The sequence below is a fragment of the Catharus ustulatus genome, chromosome 6, assembly GCF_009819885.2.
Source record: "Catharus ustulatus isolate bCatUst1 chromosome 6, bCatUst1.pri.v2, whole genome shotgun sequence".
Classification (NCBI taxonomy): domain Eukaryota; kingdom Metazoa; phylum Chordata; class Aves; order Passeriformes; family Turdidae; genus Catharus; species Catharus ustulatus.
The window spans coordinates 37983478-37998250 of record NC_046226.1 but is presented as its reverse complement, the minus strand read 5'-3'; the positions used below and the strand labels follow the sequence as shown (position 1 = coordinate 37998250).

Genomic DNA, 14773 nt, shown 5'->3' with positions numbered 1-14773 from the left:
ATGACTAAAGTCAGAGGTCCACAAACAGTGTACTTGAATTGTAGACACACTAATTTGCACTAACAATGCCACCCTTTTGAGAGACCAAGATGGTTGAATGACATCTCCAGTTGTCCTACCTCTTGTATTATGTATGGGCATTTTTCCAGATTTCTGGTGTCACTGTCCAAGGGATGCTCCATATTTGCTTAGCTGTTGGTGGTGGCGCCAGGGCAAATGTAGTTTCATAATTTTTGGGAACTACTATACAAAGTCTGGATGTTAAGCCAACCTGCATTCCATCTCTCCAGAGACCCTACAGTAGCAGGTTCAACCGGGGAGAAGACGGACAGGGTGACAGGGCTCGGTGGAGGCGGGGGGACCCAACCGTGGGTCCTGAGGGGCGGCGGGTACGGCAGAACGGGCCGCAACGTGCCTTTGACCTTCCCTGGGTCCCACTTGGCCTACACAGCCGGGCACGGGCCCCACGCACAGCCCGGTACGGGCCTCACGCACAGCCGGGCACGGACCCACACAGCCGGGCACGGGCTCTACACGGCCGGGCACGGGCCCCACGCACAGCCGGGCACGGGCCCCACACGGCCGGGCACGGGCCCCACGCACAGCCCGGCACGGGCCCCACGCACAGCCCGGTACGGGCCGAACGCACAGCCAGGCACGGCCGCCGTGCCGCGATCCCTCCGCCAGCGCCGCGCGTCTCCCTCCGCCGCCCCCGGCGGTTTGGCCCGCGCGGGCCGCCGTAGCGCTGCCGGGCGGCCGGGCTGAGCCCGGGGCCGGAGCGCGGCGGGACGGGCGGGCGCGTCCCTGCGCTCCCGGGCTCGGCGGGCGGGTCCCGGCCTGGCCCCAGCGCCTGGCCCGCACCTGGCACTGCGGAGCCGCCCCCTCGCTGCCGCCCCCTCCTTGCCGCCGCCGCCGCCCAGGGTACGGCCCCCGCCCCGCCCGCGGGGGCGGCCCGCGCCGCGGCCCCTCCTCGGGGCAGGCCGGCTGCATGGGCAGGCGCTGCGGGGCACCGTGGGCGCCGGGATCGCCGCTCCTGGGCGCCAGGTAGGAGAGGTTCAACGCGGCGGGGCGGGCTGGGGAGGGGGCAGGAGGCGCGGCCCCTCACCCGCAGTGCTGCCGCCGCAGGGAGGAGGCTGCCGGCTGGGCTGGCTTGGACGTTTCTCTCCTCTCTTCTCTCTCCCCTTCTCTCTGTCTCTCTCTTTCTTCCTCCCGCCCCCATTTTGCACAGAAGCCGGGAGGATAATTCACTGCAGGCTCTGACTGCATCCCTCTTCCTCCCGGCCACCCCCGGCTCTTCGGGAAAGGTGAAGGTGTTGGCCGGGGTCTGTAATCCTTGGCAGCAGCTGTAGTGCCTCCTTGATTCACTTTATAAATAGGGCTGGGGGGACGCGGAACCATCAAATGCCTTTTTTATCTGGTATTGCACACTATGTAATTGTGTGGACTTAAAACAGAGATAGATTTGTGAGAGTTAAAAACTCCCTCGTGTGTATTCTCGGGGTTTTTCAGCGACTCTGTTTAATAGTCAAGTACAGCATTGTGCTTTCCAGGCTCTGAAGTGTAAGATGAAATGGATGTGTACGGAGCTAAAGCAAGGGGTGGGAATTTTTGTCTTTGTCATAAGATGATACTGAAGTGCAAACTCTAAATTTTGGATTTGGGAATTGGTGTGGATGTGTTAATTGATATTTGCATTTATATTTCTTGCAAAGAATGAGGCTGAAATTGAATTTATTGTGAACGTTGTATTGACTCATGGTACATCTTTCAGTTTAGATTGCTGCTGATTTGATCCTCTAGAATCTGCAAAAGGAAAGTCTGCCAGCCTCTGTGAATAGCTTTGCAGTGTAACAGGAGTGGAGTTCCCGAGCAGAATCGCTGAGAGATATGTGAATGTGTGGGAGCAAAGCTCAGCCCATTGGTGTTTCTGCCTCAAACCTGGGCTTGTTCCCCAGGCACAGTCTGTGTGTGGGGTGAATACCTCTGTGCACCTGGAGATGATGTCAGTCGAAGGGTCTACGATAACAAGTCGGATCAAAAATCTACTTCGCTCCCCTTCCATTAAGCTGAGGAGAAGCAAGCCTGGGAACAAGAGAGAAGATATAGGCAGCAAGGTGAGTGCTGTGTGGTGCAGCCAGCATGCTTTAACTTTGTTGTCTAAGTTTCCATCTGTGCTGATAATGGTCTTTGGGAGACCTGGTGTAACTGCAGAGTGATGCGGAGGAACTGATCCATGGCTGGTCTGTCTTTTAGTTGGGATCTTTGCTCTGCTGCAGATCCTTCTTGAAGCTTGTGTTCCTTTTTTGAAGCATTATTTTTGTGTGATATAAACCCAGTCTGTATCAGAAAGCTTTTGGGATTTCCCACACTGTGATGTGTGGAGTTGTTACAGATGACTGACAGGAGAAATGCAGTGCTGCCTCTTCCTCCATGTTACCAGCTGCTAACCTGCATTACTGGGACCTGAGGATACAGAAACACCTGTTGTGTGTGAGCAAGTGCTCTCGCCCTCCAAAGGAAAGTTCTGTGAAGGGAAGGATGATCTAAAAGATGTGAAACGTGTCTTGGAGGTGTCTGTTCATATAGCTCTGTCTTCCACAGGTTGGGGTGTGCTTTCCTCTGTGTGCCTCAGACCACCTTTCCTTGGGGTTATCTTCTGTTGGTATAACTGGTTCTTAAAATCCATAATTTTTCTTGGTGTTTTGGAGAATTCGTGACAAACACTCACTCACTGGGAATTGATGGGTGTCATGAGGAGAGGATGACTTAAGCCTGGCTTCAGGGCCACAAGAACTGGGTGGCATTGCCTTGTGCTGACAGCAGGTGCCTCTGAGTCAGGGCACCTTGTTCTGTCCCTACCACTGATTCACCTGTAACCCTGGGCAAATCACTCAGCCTTTGTGTAACTCTGTCTCCATAAATAGAAAACTTAATCCCTTCCCTTTTGTAAAGACTTGCTAATAAATAAGAAATGCTTGTAATACATGTCTGAAAAGTGTATTCATTGGTCTCTTCAAAATCTCTCTCTTGAAGTCAAGAGTGTACATAAAACTTCAGGGGAAGTAAATGGCACTGTACCTTTCCGCAGCATGACATCTTGTTCTCAGAACTCTGATTCAGGTCAGAGTTTCCCTTAGATGGCTCTTTAATACCAAGGAACACAGTATTCTTCTCTTGCCAAGCAAGAGAAAAACATGCATGGCTTCCTCAAAGTTGTCTAGGGGAAAGTCCTTGGTGCTTGTGCTTGACCTCAATGTGTGCATGTGCATGTAAGTGCATTTCATGCAGCCTGTGGACTGCCAGTGAAGCGTGCTGTTTGGTGTTGCTGAGGAGCAGTTTGTTGGTCTGTATTCTGCAGAGACTTCTGCTGGAAGAGACAAAAGCCACTTGTACTCCCACGTGGTGGGCACTTGATTTTGGCTCTGTAGTCTGTGCACTCCTTTTTGGGGCTGGGACCTGCTGCTACATACCCCGGGTATTCTGTGGCACACGTTTCATTTTGCTTTCCTTACACGTGCCTTTTGGGAGAGCTGCATTTTATCCTTTTTGCTGTCTCCCAGTGTGCAGCCAGCGCTGTCTGAGCCCTGGGGAGTGGTATCATGGATTCATTCTGCACCATCAAACTAGGGTTTCAGGGTTGGATTTTGTCCATCTTATTAGTAAGAGCTGTTAATCAGTGAGGTGCAAAGGAACTAGTAGAGAGTTGGCTGGCAGAATCAGTTTGGCATTATGAGGAGTTAGGTGCAGGTGTTGGTTTCCTGAAGTGATCTGCTCTGAATTAGCTCAAATGAGTTAGGGTCTGCCATCGAGTGGGCCAGCTGGAGGGATCAAAATGGAAAGGGTGGGCCCTTTATCAAAGATCTGACAGATGTTTGGTATGTGTGGAGACATGCTCTCTGCTGCATGTGTGCTCCTCTGATTTCCAAGGTGAGAAGCAGCTCTGTTTTTCTAAAATAGCAGAAACAGGTTTCAGTCTGCTATTTGGTGTGTGCATAAAAACCTCTGGGACTAACACTGGCCACCATACACATCACTCCTCAAGGATCTTTTCTGACCTGCAGGAAGGAATCTTTGAGGCATCTTTGTCTCTTGGACTTTTTGAGAAATAACTGTTCCAAGAGCTCTATGAAACTGGTGAGGTGGAAGCATGGAAGGACCAGTGAAGTTAGTCATCTTAGACATCAGATGTGCAGATGTAGGTGAAGACCCAGCCTTCAACAGCCCTCTGAGTCCCTCAACTTTTTATTGCAACCAGGTGCTCTATTTAAGCACAAACACCCTCAGTGGCAATTGCTTAAACTTCCATGAACTGTGGTGGTTTGTTTTTTTTCCCCCTCCAGTGGGAAGTGTCCTGGCTGTTTCCTAAGGAACCCTTTGGGCTTGTGAGGCTTGCCAGGCTGTCTCAGTGGTTAGGGACACACTCCTTGGACAGTTTGCCTTGCTGAAGAGAAGGCCTGTGAAATTGCCTCCTTTCAGTGAAGCAGCCATGTAATGCTGGGCTGGCCGTGGGCAGTCTGTGGGAGGCTGGCTCTGCAGAGACCTGTTTGTGCATTGCTGTGGAAGGGGGAGTGTGGGTAAATAGAGGTATTTTGCATGATGGCAGTGCAGGACATGCAGTGTGCTGGGATCTGTACAAGAGAGAACTTGTTTTGTGACTTCCACTAGGACTTACTTCTTGCTGTAATTAATGTATGGTTTTACTGTAGAGCTCCAGAGATCTCTACAGAAGTAAAACTAAAGAGTCAATAGGTAATCACGGACATTTAAGAAAAGGAAAAGGGGGGTGGGGAAGAAATGGGATCTCTAAGTAAATCTTGTTGACAAATTAGATGTAGTGTTTGGTTTTGTTACTGCGTTTTGAAAACAGCTTTTGACTAGTTCTGTGTTTAGACTTCTCTTTTTTTTGTGTGTCTTCTGATGTCCATGGCTTGAATCCACTTTTGCTGTGCTCTCCAGATCTCCGTTCTTTTGTGTTGAACCAATATAGACCTAGAGTACCGTGGCTTAAGTCTAAGGCTTGTTGACGGTTGGAATTTGTAATGTATTGGTGTGGCGGTTGGAAGCTAAAATTTCCTCAGATAAGTTGATTGGCCTGCATTCAATTTCTAGAGGATTACCAGCCCTGCCAGAAATCCAGCCGTGCATCTGGTCACCGTACTTGTGATTCCAGTAGGGACACAGGGTTAAAAACTGGGCACTAAGTGCCTTTGAATCACCCTGCAGAGCAGCACTATCAGGACAGAGGGGAAGCTGAGGCCTGACCCATCTCCTGTCCTTAAAATGTCCTGGCTGCTGTAGTACCCTGCTCACAGAAGTAATGTACCTAAGCAAGAACAGTTCCTGAAGGGTTTGTTTGTATTGTTGAGCTCTATATTTGTAAATATAAACCTCTTTTTAACTGGCGTAGCTGTATCTGTTTTGTGGGGGGATGGTGTGTGCGGGTATCCTTAGTCAAATCAGATTGTGAATGTCAATGTGGAAACAAATTGCTACAAAACCTGCTACAGGCTTTCCCTGAAACAGGAAGCCAGCGAATCAAAGAAACAATTTGGAATTTGATGCTGGTTTCTTTGATCTCTCCTGTTTTTTCTAAGCCAGAAATATTTCAAGTTGCCTGTTTAAAAGAGTGCTTTGACTAAAACTTGAATTCCTCAGCAGGAAGTCATTCAGCAGGGAGCTGTTGTGTTGTGGTCTCTCCCCTCTCCGAGTGGCATGCAAACATATGCAACTGGAGTGCCTGTTCCCTGCCCCACGATGCTGGGTTGGACTAGGTGGCTCTGCAAAACCTTCTTGAGAGCTTTTGTTCTGAAAATGAGCCCTGACTAAGTTGCTCCTAGTGGGACAGGGTTTCCTGTCCTCCTTTGGTGATGCATGGTCTGTTCTTGCTGCCAGCCAGTAGAAACAAGTGTACCTCTGTGCCAGTGAGCCTGCACAGATTTAAGAGGAAAGCAGATCCATGGAAGCTTCAGACCCCTCATGTCTTGTCATTCCTAACGAAGTTCTCCAGCTTCTTAATCCCCTGAGAAGCTGGAGGGCTCAGCTAGGACCACAGGCTGACCTGGACACAGGAGAATGGAGTAATGTTTCTGGCCTGACCTGTAGCTTCCTGCCTTCAGCACAGAGTCGTTTTTGTTTGAAAATATTGTAGCTTCCAACATGAATCGGTGTCAGACCACTGCCAGTCTTAACTGAATCAGCTGAAAATTGCTGAACTTGAACTGGAACAGAACCAAAAACCACACAAGTTTGTTTCACTGATAAAAATGCATTGAAAATCATCACCTCTTATTAAACTTCAGATGCAGCCAAGGCTTGTTGTAGAGTGGGATTCTTTGTAAGTCTTTGGAAACAACTTGGTCCTGCAGCAGCAGAACCTGATGGGCTCCCAGGGGAGCTGGATGTGGGGCTGAGCTACCTGACTGTGTGGGTGAGTTAGGGAGCAGCCTGACTGATGCTGACATGAGCTTTTCTTTGGGCAGGATTTGGAAGGGTCTTCTACAAAATGATGGTGCTTTTGAGAAGCTATTCAGTGCAGTATTGCCCCATTCACCCTTTTCGTTCCACTGTAGTCCTACTTAGCAGTGCTCAGCCTACCATTGCTGGGACCGGTGCAGCCAGGGCGTGGATGAGGGAATGCCTCTAACCCTGGTCTGGATGTCTGCTACTGTGCCTGTTCTGCTTCAGCATCCACGAATATTGCTTGACCCCCGTTGATAGCTAGGAATCTCTCTCACAGCTCTGCACTGCTCAGTCTAAACACCCCCAATTGCTTCTACAGCTTAGGGCCTGCTGTCCAGAGATAGAAGGGATTTCATGTCTGTCTCTGGTCAGGCTTATAACAGTGTCTGTTAAAGCACAAGACAAGGGCTGGTTGAGTTCTCCATAGCCAGATCTGCATTTCAGTGGTGTGTCTGTATCTGTAGATACAGAGTCAGTGGAACAACTGAGAGTGTCATAGCTCAGGGGTTGAATGCTTCCCTGCTTGGGTTGCTCTGGTCCCCCTCTATTCCTTCCTTGGCTATGTGGTGCTCAGGATGATTCTTTGTGTGTTAATAGTTTCATACACAGCATTTTCTTATTCCATTCTTCACTCTGTGAATGATATGCCTTGTCATGAAAATACAGGGTGATCTGGCTAGCTCCCTTGGTCTAAACATCGGTGTTAAATGTGACTGACATTCACAGAGCATATCAAAGCCAGAGTTTTTCTACTGGTGAGCTGCAGTGCCAGTTGACTTTGGTTCTTGGAGTATAGTGGATATAAAAGAATATAACAATTCAACGTATTTAGTCTTGTAGCCTGCAGTTATAGCCATAAAACACTGTGATACTTCTTGCCAACCTTGAGGCAAGGTTCCTGGTAAGATCCATCCTTCTAGCAACCCCTAAATCATGTGCTGTCTTTACTGTGAAAGACAGCAGGAAGGCATCACCGTGGCAGGGGGAACATGATGGATGTTGTGCTGGGGTGAAGTCAGCATAAATAACACAAACTAGGTCATTTGCCTTGTAGGTTTTAGTGGTTCTTGCTTCCTGTGGATGGTCATACACTGCTTACGTGGATAGCCTTTCAGAGCTGCTGTGGTCCTGCCTTGAATGTTGTTCTTCAGATGAGCTGGCACCCTCTGAGAGGGCTTGTGGGACTTGGCTAACCTGGCTGGAGAGGTTCATAAGCAGGTTTTACACTGCTGTCCCTGCTGTGCTGGGTGAGCTGTGCACAGAATCCCCCCTTTTGTCCATGGCCTGTGAAGCGTGTAGTGTTTGCCAAGGACCTGGCTGGGATAGTAAGATAGCAGGTCAGAACTGCTCAGAGGTGTTGCAGGTGGTACATTTGCTGCTTGCTAGTCAGAGCTGTTGTTCACTGTGGTGAGGGGGCTGGTGGAGAAAGGCATCCTCAGACACAGTGGAAAGAGACCTCCTTCAGAGTGTACCATCTGTTTCACTAGCTGCATGCTTGGCCCTTCCTGTGGTGTATCACCTCATGTGTTTCAGAAGGGCAGAACAATTGAAGTGTTGGTTGGGAGTCAGGCCAGGCTGGCCCAATATCTGATTTTCCATCATCAGGGATCTATAAGTACCTGTAAAATGACTTGTATATTATTTTACTGTCCTCTGTGTGTAGTGGAAAGTAACTTCAGGGCACCACCTCAATTTCTGGCTGAGAAAGTGGTGGTCAGCATTTTGATGGCCTAGAAAATGGAAGTAGATATTTTGTTTCCTGTTGATCAGGTCATGGCTTGATTAGCCGTGGTACAATTTTTTACTGTGAGTGTGAAAGCAAACATACACTAGCTACTCTTTGGCTTTTTTCAAAGGTTTTGGTGTTTGGTGCCAGGAGTGGTGCTTACATGGCACTCAAACAGTGCTTAGCCCTGACATTAATGCTGAGTGATCCCAGCTAAGGACTGAATAATTAACTATCACCAAGCGCAGTTTCAGTTACTTCAGGCTTGTGTTTGTGCCTGCTGTACCTGCCTCCGCATAGCTGGAAGTTTCTGAGGGCTCTGGTATGTGCGCAGCAGGGTTGCGGCACGCTCACTGCTCTGGTTCCCAGCTCCAGATGTGGGCTGGTCCCTGTGCCTGAAACCCTGCAGGCTTTGCTGAGGCTATACCCACCAAAGGGTGGCTACTGCAATTCAAAAAACCCTCCTACTATTTCCTTTCACCACAGGGCTGCTTATCCTTGCCCTGAGCATGTTCATGTGTTGTGAAAGGAAAATGCAACTGAGGCCTGCAGCTGTTGTAATCAGCTGTGCTGTGTGATCTGTATTCAAAAACATCAATGCAAAGATGACTTGTTGCTAGTATTTGTATGACCATAGACTGCAGGAGCATCCCATTTCTCTATCTTGCTTTTGTGAGCATTGGACAGATGGGATAAAGTAGACCCAACCCAGAGGAGCTTCAGGCTTAAAAAGCTAAAGGGATGGAGGGAATGGAACATGCTTTTTCTGTACAGACATGGTTCCAAACTCTCACGGGAAGTCTGAGACTAGAAATTGAATCTTGATCCTCTAAGGCCAAGTCCTAGCCTTAGTCACAAAGCCCAACCTCTTGTAGATTACCAGGGATGTTTCTCACCTCTGCCATGTGGTGACTTCTGTTCATTTGTTTGCTTGAAAGTCTGCAAGCGGTGCTGTTGTAAATGCTGATTTGGTCCCATTGTCACTAATGATTTCAGTAGCTCTGGTGATGATGACTTTCCAACAAGCTCAAGCAGATTAAGCACCATAAGAATTAGAGCTGTGGAAACCCCAGTAAGCCTTGTAAATTTGCTAGTGTCCCAGGAGACCAGTACTGTTGTTAGTTACTGTGAGGAAACTGATTGAAAATAGTACTGTAGAAGACTATGAACTGCTGGTGTATTCAGAGTTTCCGAGTCAATAGCAATAAAATTCAGGCCTGTTTGTTCTCCCAAATACAGTATTGAAATTCACAGCTGGTCAAGATAGCTAATCTGATATAACAATTAATATGAGATTTCTTTTCCGATAAAATTTTAGGAATGGTACTCCTTCCTTACAGTGATGCTCCTTTAATATCTGCATCTCCCTGACACTTTGCACAGTTAGCCTGAAATTTCCCCCATCGATCCAGGGAGACTCTTTTCTCTGAAACAAGGTAGGTTATCAAAAGTTGCATCATAGCAGAGTGTCATAACATCAACAAATGTCTTGAGAGCAGGCAGATGGAGGAGTTTCTGAAAGGAGAAGGCAATTTTATGGCAGTGCCCACGGATTCAAGGATCTAGAGTTGTAAAGCTTTCCTCCCAAGTAGGCACTGTGAAAAACAGTGCTGCCTCTTCAGAAACCCTTCCATATTGATAGACAGGCTCAGCACAGGATAGCTGTTTGAAGTGCCAGTATTGAAGTGTTAGCTACCTCTCCTGTGCTCAACAGTGGTAGCCTTTGAGGTCTCCCAAGGACTTTGAAATTGGCTGCTAACCTTTGAGTAGCACATAAGGGGCTGCTTGCCTTTGAAGTCTTGTTTGTACTAGGGATGGTTTCATTAGCAATAAAAAAAGCACCATTGCTCAGGCCAAGCTTTGCACCAAAGGAGTTTGAGTTCATTGCACAGTCTCTAATACAATCTAGGTGCTGGAGATGCTGAAACATTGAATAAGACTGAGGGTGAAAGGAGTGTCTGCAAGACCTGCCTCCTTATTTGGTGGCACCTCCTTATTTGGTGGCAGGTCTTGGTGTTCAGAACTCTCTCTGTGCTTTGGCCGTGGCCATGGTTTGACTGGAACCATGAGGGGATAGGGATGGTGTCAGAGGTACCCTGAGAAGACATCAGTGTCAGGTGTACTTGCCTAAGCACTTGTCTGTGCTAGAAAGAATTAGCAAACTGAGATCCAAAAACGAGCTATCTTAATGGTAACACAGTATCATAAGAGTCTATTGAATGATCCTGTCCCTGAGAGAAACGGGCTATACCAGGGAAAGGACTTCTTTCTGCCAGTTCTATTTCATCAATATTAGTCTTTTCTGCAAGAGCTTTGTGAGGGTTAAGAGTGATGTTTTTCATGCTCTTAAGCAGTGCTTCTATGCTGCTGAACTGTATAAAGGTAGAGTAAACCTTGAAATAGAGCTGTGTAATTTTCTGTTAAAATGTAGTTAAAGTTTTTAGGTTATGTACTGTGCTTTTCAGACTGTCTCTGAGCCTCTTTTTTTTCCCCTCAGTGTAAAACAGACAGGATACTTTTCCACTTTCTACAAAGCGTCCCAGCATCCAGGGCTTTAAAACAGCTGCATAATTCTTTGTGTTTGGCTTATCTCCCAGTTTTGAACTAGATATAGTGATTCTGAGCACAGTTGTTTCAAACCTGCTTTGGGGGTGTCATCCTTCTTGAGCAGCTGGGTCCAAAAGCATTTCTGACTGTGAAATGGTACTGACAAATTTGGGATCTGCTTTTTTTGCTTAAGCCCATCTTGTGCCAACTCATCTAGTTTTCCTGGACTGAACTGTGGCCAGATAGGCTTTAGATATGGTTCTGTGTACCTTTCCAAACTGTGAGGGCTGTGTTTGCCCAGTGTGTACCCCAAACCCTGCTATGGGAGTGGTGGTTGGGTGGAATGGATACAAGATGACATAAAGTACTCTCAGGGAAATGCATGAACAAATATTTCTGATGAGTTTCTGGTAGGCATGAATGTAGCTGTTTCTAGAAGCCTGAGCAGCTTTTGAGGCTGGAATTGGAATTCTACTGTCCTCTGCACTGGGAGGATAATCTTCCTCCCTGATAATCCGTGGTTTGTGCTGCCTGTCTCTGCAGGCTTCCCAAGCTAAGCTGTTGAGATGTATTAGCACGCAATCAGCAGCGTGAATAACTGCTGCTGGGGGAGGATGAGGGTGAGGTGCTCTGGGAGAGAGGCAGCTTTCTTCAGCTTCCTTGCCACTGCCTGCTTTGGCTGTAACTTCTGAAAGAGCAGGTCTCCTGCATCACTGTCGTGCTGAGTGGCCTATGGACACTTGCTTTGTGAAGTTCTTGGCCCACTTTCTGTAGCAGGGCTGTAAATAAGCTTTTTGATGTCCAAGACCTGCAAAAAATGCTTTTTTGATGGAACCATCAGTTCCACCAAAATGAATATGGTGCTGGGGGAGAAGATGTGGTGCCTGGACTATCTCTGCTGTGTGTCGAAGCTTCTCCAGGCCCTTGGAATGAATGTCTCTGCCCAGGAGTGTCAGTGTGTAAACATGGCTGTTAATAAAATGGTCAGGGGGCTGATTAATGACTTTCTACATGGCCAGGGTGAGAGCCAATGAGCCACACAGCATCCAGGCCACAATTGCATGGCCTGGCCTGCCTGCTTGCTGGCAACTTCATGGCTTCTGCCCTGGCTTCTTCCAGAAGCTGCAGCCTCCTGTGGCCATGGACATGCTGTGGTGTGCTTGGGAAGGAGCGCTGTGATCGTGCCTCTGGCTCTGTGGGTATCCAGTGGCTGGGGATGGCCCTCCACTGCCTGTGGCCCTTGGTAACCCTGAGAAGCTTAGTTTAAACACACATTTGGGAAAAGGAGACAATCAAGCTCCCAGTCTATAATACAATATCCCTCTATAATATGCTCAGAGCCTGTCTTGTTCCAGACAATGCTTGGACCTTCGTGGTAGATCTCTGGTGGCCAAAGTTCCTGGCTGACCAGCTAGGCTGGGAAAGACCACCAGGTTGCCTTGAGTAGTAATGTTGCCCTCCATGTTAGGAGATATGATGCACTGGGCAGCTTCTGGCTTTGCATTTCTGCCAAGGAAACTGAATTGTCTCATTAGTTTGGAAAAATCTGCCTCTTCAGTGAAAGAGAAGTGTTTTACGGGGCACCTGGGGATCTCTGAGGTTACCAGGGGTTGAGAAATACTGCTTGCTGTGGACAGTCATGTGATGTTCCCCTGAGAAGAGTGCTTGTTGCAATAAGGCATTTAGTTTTGCTGTCAGTATTTTCCAGGGGTTTAAAACAATTGGGAACACTCATCACCTACTGCCTAAAGGTTTGCTGGCAAGCAAAGTAATCTCTTTATTTCTGCTCCTAGTTTTTTCTGTCACTTAGGGCCTGTTGTACCGGGAAGAGCAACCTGGCCCTCCTTAGCTGCCGGCCCTGGCTGAGGAGGAGGCTGTGTAAAAAGTACTATAACTGTCCAGACAGAAACGAGCTGGTGTTCCTGCCCTGGGTTGTGGGGAAGGGAGTTGGGGGCCTGAAACATATTTATGTAGCATTTGGGATTAGTTGAGTTGAGGATCTCTCATGCTGAGGAGATGGCAGAACTATAAATCATTACTGATCTCTGTAGCTGCAGAAGCAGTTAGAACAGAAAGAAGGTCTTAGAAACAAAACCCATAATAAAATGTCAAAGTGGGTGGTTTCCCTTGCTGGGGAGAGAGTCTTGTCTCTGGGCAGCAGAGGGAATGCTGCCTATGCATTGCAGCCATCTCTCTGGAAGAGAAATTTGCTTCTAAGTCTGCTGCCTGTGTTTTGTCCTATGTCCTGCTCTCCCACTCTCTACTGTGATTTCATTTGGATGCTTTTCTCAGATCCCCAGAAAGGAAAGTACTGTAAAGAGCTGCCAAGCAGCGTTTTGCCTTGTAGAGCGTACTTAAATGCTGAGGCTTGGTTGGATGATTGCATGATTATGTTTCTATTTTTCTGTGTGTGTGTTTAATACGAAGCACATACTCTGGTTTGGTTGAGTGTGACTTTTCTTAGTGTGCCTGTTAGTACAGTAACTTACAGCCTGCTCTTTTCCCATGCTCACAAATTGACAGTGGTATTATGTTACAGCTGTAATGTACACAATCTTATGCAACTCTTTGTAGCATTTTTAGAGTCGTGATGACCTTGAAAGGTTTAAAGGAAAACTGAATGCAAACTCTGGCACCATTCCTGTGGGTGCTTCAGCATGTGCTTAATTTTATGTGGTGAGGTAGTATGAGTGTGAGTGGTTCATTTCACCCAAAGGATGTAAAGATAAGTGTCTCTGTGGCTGATTGCAGGATCAGAGTCTGTGTGTGATTCATTTAATGCACATAACTGTATCTGTTTGAATGCCTTATATGTATATCATGTGGTTGTCTTTGTCATGTTGTTTTGACCAGCTCAACTGCACTTTGTCCAATAATCTATATTTCCTGCACATGTTGCTAACCAGTCCTGTGAAACCTGGAACAGAGGCTGTTTCTCTTTCCCTGTTTCACATCCCCCAAATAAGCAGTTGATCAGAGAAATTTCCATTTTTGTTTTGTACCACTGTCATCACCCCTGAAATTGTTTTCCCCTTTTCTCCCCATCTAGAAGCTCTCTGACAGAGTGACAGAGCCTCCTCTGATCCAAGCAAGATGCTGGCCTGGCATGTTCAGGAAGGGCAGTTCCATCCCTGAAGCTACAAACAGGTTTATGCAGGAAAAAGCTGGGTTATTTATACCCCAGGAGAAGAGACGCCTGTCTCTTCTGAGGCCTGAGATGGTGGTTATTAACTTTTCCACTTCCCATAACCAAAGGTGCCGTGCCTTTTTAGATACTTCTGAAGTGTTGATTATGCTTTCCTCCTCTTTAAAGTTCAATCCCATTGGGTTAAGGCAAAAGAAAGGCAAGCTTTTTTAAAAAACGTGTTAATCACATCTCTGTGCCCCCCCATCCACCCTCCTGGTATTTAGCTATTGCAGAGAAAAATGTGATGAAAGGTTGTTTTTATGTGTATTGGGAAGACTGTCAGGGCTGTGTTTGAAGTCTGTGAGAGGGACAGTCTGGTGAAAGGCATGGTAATTATCACCTCTTGCTTTTCTACATGTGGGCTGCTGTTTGCAGCTTGGCTCACCTGAGGTTATGTTAAAGCCTAGGCTCAGCCCTGGCATCAGTAACCTGTGAGGTTTCTAGCAAGTGTCTTCCCCATCTACGTGTCACTGTGGCCCCTGCAACCAGTGCTGAGGTACAAACTCTCTGTGTGCTGGGCCAGGACTCCTGCCCCTTGGCATTCCTGTTTCTTTTCAGTGTGTGAGCTTATGGGTACTGGGTTCAAGTCAGACTCATTATAATATGGTAACAATGCTGATATTTTCAGTACAGGGTTTGCAAATAGAGCTGTGCACGTCTATCTTCTGCTTGTCCACGCTTAAGTTTACGAAATGCAAGTGGATACTGGCAGATGCTCTGTGTATTGCATGCCTGCCCTTATGCTGGCCCACACCCTGGTCACCTCCATGTGGTGTCTTGGCAGTCAGACACTGTATCTTGATGTGACAAGAGCTGGCTGTTAACTTACAGCTATAAATCTGTTGGGGCTGCAG

General features: G+C 47.6%; 1 protein-coding gene across 5 annotated transcripts in view; it reads left to right on the top strand.

Moving 5' to 3' along the window:
* Window positions 1–958: 958 nt before the first annotated feature.
* The window catches only part of MAPKBP1 (mitogen-activated protein kinase binding protein 1), a 101676-nt gene continuing 87861 nt past the window's right edge, over window positions 959–14773 (top strand). For 4 of the 5 annotated variants that reach the window (XM_033062140.1, XM_033062142.1, XM_033062141.1 and 1 more), the window contains exons 1-2: window positions 959–1044; window positions 1772–2114. In XM_033062140.1, coding sequence (XP_032918031.1) covers window positions 1998–2114 — 117 coding nt within the window. In that variant the 5' untranslated portion in view covers window positions 959–1044; window positions 1772–1997. The remainder of the gene's footprint in view (window positions 1045–1771; window positions 2115–14773) is intronic. The other variant, XM_033062139.1, reaches the window with a different exon arrangement.